This window comes from Gambusia affinis, linkage group LG16 (genome assembly GCF_019740435.1).
Source record: "Gambusia affinis linkage group LG16, SWU_Gaff_1.0, whole genome shotgun sequence".
Classification (NCBI taxonomy): Eukaryota; Metazoa; Chordata; class Actinopteri; order Cyprinodontiformes; family Poeciliidae; genus Gambusia; species Gambusia affinis.
Genome location: NC_057883.1, coordinates 13,982,823 through 13,988,002, shown reverse-complemented (window position 1 = coordinate 13,988,002; position 5,180 = coordinate 13,982,823). Strand labels below are relative to the sequence as shown.

The window sequence follows — 5,180 nt, the reverse complement described above, 5'->3', positions numbered from 1 at the left end:
AGTGTGTCCCTTCTGCAATTGGCTGTGGCCCTAAGTGTCTCATTATGCAGCTTATTGTTCCTTTGTTGTGTCCCCAATATAAATACACACCAGCAGGCCCACGGCGTGACAGATTTCAAACACTTTCACTCCTGTGGAACAGACTGTGCAGCAAGAACTCTCTGTGACTCTTCAAAAATTAAGGATTTTGGACAATTCTTTTTAAAAAAAAACTGAAATGGATTCAGATGCCAGCTCCACGTGCAGCCGATCCTCATCTCCAGACCTGGTGGTGGATGACTCTGCCGGCAGCTTCTTCTCCAACACTATTTTTCAGAAATACTGCCAGGAAAATAGAAATGGCAGTGAGGCTAACCAAGACAGGATGGAACGTGGAGGCGGGAAAACCAAGAGCAGGTCTGAACTCAGCAAGGAGGAGATGCAAGACTTAAGGCTCAAAGTCAACAGCAGGGAGAGGAAGAGGATGCATGACCTGAACCAGGCCATGGATGGACTGAGGGAGGTGATGCCCTACGCTCACGGACCTTCTGTTCGCAAACTGTCCAAAATATCCACCTTGCTTCTAGCTCGCAATTACATCCTTATGCTGTCCAGCTCTCTAGAAGAGATGAAAAAACTGGTCGGGGACGTCTACGGAGGTGGTGCTGCCGCCCAGAGCCGCTCCACCGCCCACTCAACTATCAACCATGCAGCCACATCTGTTCACCTCCCTCTGCATCCTCTGGCCCAGTCCCTTCACTCTCTGGTGGGCAGCACACCTACAGCTCTGCAGCATCACTCCTCTCCTCCCTCTTCAGCTCCAGCTCCTCATTCCCCTCCATCAGCTAGCTTCCTGGGCTTCCACGCTCCAGTGCAGGGCCTTCTCAAGGACCCGCTCCACCTTGGTGGCTCCTACAGACATTTTCCTGGCATGCCATGCCCCTGCACACTCTGCCAGCCTCTGCCGACCGCCACCTCCACATTGCACGGCTTGTCTATGAACAAATGAAGGAGGACTCGCCAACAAAGTGACTGAAGCCAAACTTGTTCATATTGTACATACAAACTGCTGCTATTTTGTCAAAAAATATTTTGTACTTTGTGATAGAGCAACATTGGGCCTTTTACTTGTGTAACAAAATCTGCAACTTATCCAATGTTTGTGTTAAGGAAAGCTTGTAAAAAATTGGAACAGATATGTTCAGGATTTCTATTTTCCTAAATTAAAAAAAATAAATTTGAAACTAACTTGTTTTCCTCATTCTTCTTTTATTTGTTTTCGTTGCTCAACAGTGAAAACCACATAAAAAATCTTTACTTCCAAATATAAATTTGAGACCAGAAATGATAGATATGTGAGTTTAATTATTGTGCAACATAGATTTTACACTAATTTTGTTAGTAGAAATTGGTGAAGGGGGGGGGGGGTATTTGTTGCTAACCAGCTTAGGGCACACTAAGAGCTAAGGAGGGACAGGAGGGTGAGACAATACGACAGCACAGAAGCTGAATGTGGCGCCATCAATCTTCACCTCAACAGGGTGTTGGAGATGAAAGGACGACACAGGCGCCATGAAGGCGCGTCACTTTTGTCAGATGCAGGCGAGGGACACAACGATGTCCTCAGCTGCAGGCCAGCCATTTGTCACTGTCTTGTATGATTGTGGTTATAAGGCATACAAAAGGATTAAATTAAAGCTAAACTAATAGTGAAGTTTCATGAACACTTCCCCACACCATCCAATCTCTCCAGGCCGTTTTTGCTGTGACTGTCATAAAAGTCAAAATTCAGACCTTATGAAATGAAAGAATGGCTCAAATAAACCATAAACCCGGCTGTTTATGCAAACAAGACCAATGGAGAGCCATGAACATGATTTAGTTAAACAAGTCAGCAATGGCTGGCCTTCACTTAGCAACAAATCAAGCGTGTAAAATACATGCTTATCCTCCCACGGCTGACAGATGAGCTGGAGATCGGGGAGAATGAAGAGATGTAAGTCATTCTCACCCACCTCCTCCTTATCACAAAGCTGAAGAGGGTTTGAACAATGGCCATGCGGACACAAAGACAGGGGGAGTCAAAGCTCTCGTGCCTGGGACATAGACCCCCTCCATTCAATCTACATTTCATCATGGTAACAAGCGCTGTCGGGCCAAAAGCCCTGACACCCTCGCTCACCACAAAGGCGGTTAGCTCAAATATATGAGGCTATTGACACTGTAAAGAGCTCCTGTCAGCGCCGGGGGTTTGTCAGCTGTGGGATGTCTCAGTAGGGGGAAGCAGCTGCCAGCCAAACCAAGCGCTGCGGCTTCTGTCGTGGGGACCGGCACCGCGCCGTCACCTGGTCCCCGGTCCCATGACACAGAGAGCCACAGACCTCCCCCTCTTTACTGGGACACAGGTGGGAATGGGAAGCTGAACACATTGAGGAGATTAGTGGGGATCGGCTTGCCTTTGCTGGAGGTAGATAATTAGAGACACTGACTTGTGCAAAGCTGGTGTTTTCTGATTGGCACCAGATGGTGTTAACCCACAATATGGCATCAGTGGTCTGGAAAGTCTACGTGCATGTGTGGGTGGGTGTGATGACTGTGGTGTGTAATGGATATGCTTCTTAAATCATACAATATGGGCATGTCCTCTGTGTACCATTATGAGCAGCTTCTGCAGTTATCACTCCTGTCCTCAACCAGCAGAGGAAGTTCTGATTTAAGTGACACAGTTAGCATGTAACTATGTGCACCACGTAAAATTATTCCTACATTTATATTAAAAAAAACATTCAAAACTATTGAAAGCTCATTGTTACATCTGAATTTATTAATTATCAGATTGTAGATAAAGGTTCTAACAGCATTATGACTACTGTAAAACTAGCTTTCAAAAAATCTAGTTAAAAAGAAATCTCAAAATTGTTGAATTGGTTTAAAAAAATTAAACCAACGTAATATATTTTTCTAACAGAACTTAATTATGGCAAATTTCCTTTAGAACACTTTCAACTAGGTTTCATAATCTAATCAAAATCACTTAATTCATTTCGGTAAAACACTCAAAATGAAGCATCTTAACAATATCCAAAATTTTATGCAAGTTCAGAAACTTTACTATGTTTTCACATAAAATATTATTTTCTGTTTTGTCTCATGATTCTGCTAAAAGCCAGAATAATATTATTTTTTTGAGAAATTCCTTTTTGAATTTTCAAATTTAGGGGGCTTTATTCAAGTCCTTACTATATGGTGAAATTGCCATTTGCATGGTAATTTGGACCATTCCTCCACCAAGTTTGTAGGCTGCCTTTCTCAACCATCGTTTCAGCTCTGCCCACAAATTTGCTGACTTGTGTTGCAAGTAACAAAGTGCAAGCAAATAACTTATTTTAATGTATTTGCTTTAATTCATGCAGCAATACATGAATTAAGTGCCTCAGAGGACCTCCTTTACCAAGCTAGGAATGCTGTGATATGGCATTACACATTCCCCTTTATCTTAATTTATTGTCCACACCCATGTGGACAGATGGATAAGTTAACTGCTTTAGATTCTGATCAATAGAGGGCTGCTTATCCCGACTTGGCTCAGGCCGACCTGTGCTGACAGAGTTAATTAGGGAACTGAAAGACCCAATTAAGGGGACTCAGGGCTGGACCAGGACAGACATATTGGAGGACATACGTACACAATGTGTGGCGTCTGGAGAAAGGCGAACTTCAATTAGGGGAGGACACACTTCCAGAGGCTTGTAGCCTGTTCTTATTCATTTTTTGCTCAGTAAAAATACCCCCTACCACCCTTTCCCCCCCCCACACAGAATACTGATGAGGGGAAAAGCACAGCTGCTTGGGGTCAATGCACACATCAAATATGGTGAACACATTTGCTCACAGATGTACAGAGAGGAGGAGACTGATGCCAGAATTCACGTTCAAATTGCTAAACACTGATAAGTTTACATAATGGCTAAGAAAAGCTTTGGTCCTGATACACTTAGTTGTTATAGTTTAAATTGGGTTTAATTAAAAAGAAATGTGTGTTAAACTATTAGAATCCCTTGCTGAATGTTTGTCCTGAATATTATCCTCTTTTTTGATACACTGGAAATCTGTTCTTACTTAATAATGGTTGAAAACATCCAGGTTAATTTATGTAAAATATATAATTGTAAATTTTAACATAGCATTGGAGAAAATATGAGGGAAAATGTGTAATCTCTTTATATCAGTTTTTTTTTTCAAATAATCTTTTCAGCTTTATTAGTTGTAAATGTGTGGATTGTAAGCTAGACATTTATAAAAAGAAAAAAAGTTGAACTTTTAACTTTTATAGCTTTTTATGAATCGCAGTAGTATTTACAGAAAACAAATTCTGAATAATGCATTCCATTTTTTAATATATTGAAAAAATTTAACGTATGAATTGTTTAATATAAAACAAAATTTATGAAAATAGAAAAAGAAAACTGAATAATAAGCGGTGACAAAAATTTTATTATCAGGTGGCCAATATGAATTTCCATATCCTTGTAAATATCTTATAGTTTGATTTCACATTCTGGGAGAGTTTTAATTATGAGTGGTTTATTTATCAAAATTAAAATAGATATTTTATTTTTTAAATAAACTGATAACTTGATCCATAATGACTAACCCAAGCATGTAAGTAAAGATGCTCAGCTTTTAATTTATTTTGGAATACATGATTTAGAGTAAACAGAAGACAAACAAACAACAAGAAACAGTAGGAAGTAAAAGTCAAAAACAAACTGTCCATCTAAGCCCAAAATTTATACAATCTACATTATTTAAAGTGTGTGGGATGGAGCCAAATATTTTGTCTAAATTTTCTTCTTCCTTAGTTTCTTTACCTATTCCTTTCTTTGTTTCATTCTATTTTGGATTCCTTATTTTATTTCTTTTTAATTTGCTTTTTAACAAAGCAACAGGATTTAATTCTGTGTCGACATTACATTTTCACTGACGGAAAACTAATGTCCAGATGATCTGAAATTAAATGCTTAAAGTGCTTTTTCTATTTAACAGATATATCTCTGAAATAGCCTTCAGTTTAGTATTTTTGACCATAAATGCATACTTCATCCACACATTTAAAAATATTCACGTCTATGCTTTTAACGTCTAATACGTCACAACGTAACGTCCGCTTTTGTGTTGCCGTACTGTTTGGTTCTTTGCAG

The 5,180-nt window shown here is 39.8% G+C and overlaps 1 protein-coding gene across 1 annotated transcript; it reads left to right on the top strand.

Annotated features, from left to right (window-relative positions):
* The first annotated feature begins 211 nt into the window (after nucleotides 1–211).
* Nucleotides 212–1,092, top strand: olig4 (oligodendrocyte transcription factor 4). Its single transcript, XM_044141962.1, has one exon. The coding sequence runs from the start codon at nucleotides 218–220 to the stop codon at nucleotides 986–988; it is 771 nt and encodes a 256-aa protein (XP_043997897.1). The 5' UTR covers nucleotides 212–217; the 3' UTR covers nucleotides 989–1,092.
* Nucleotides 1,093–5,180: the final 4,088 nt, after the last annotated feature.

Bases quoted from the DNA above. Each gene is read 5' to 3' on its own strand.
- olig4 (XM_044141962.1), top strand. From the start codon at position 218: ATGGATTCAGATGCCAGCTCCACGTGCAGCCGATCCTCATCTCCAGAC.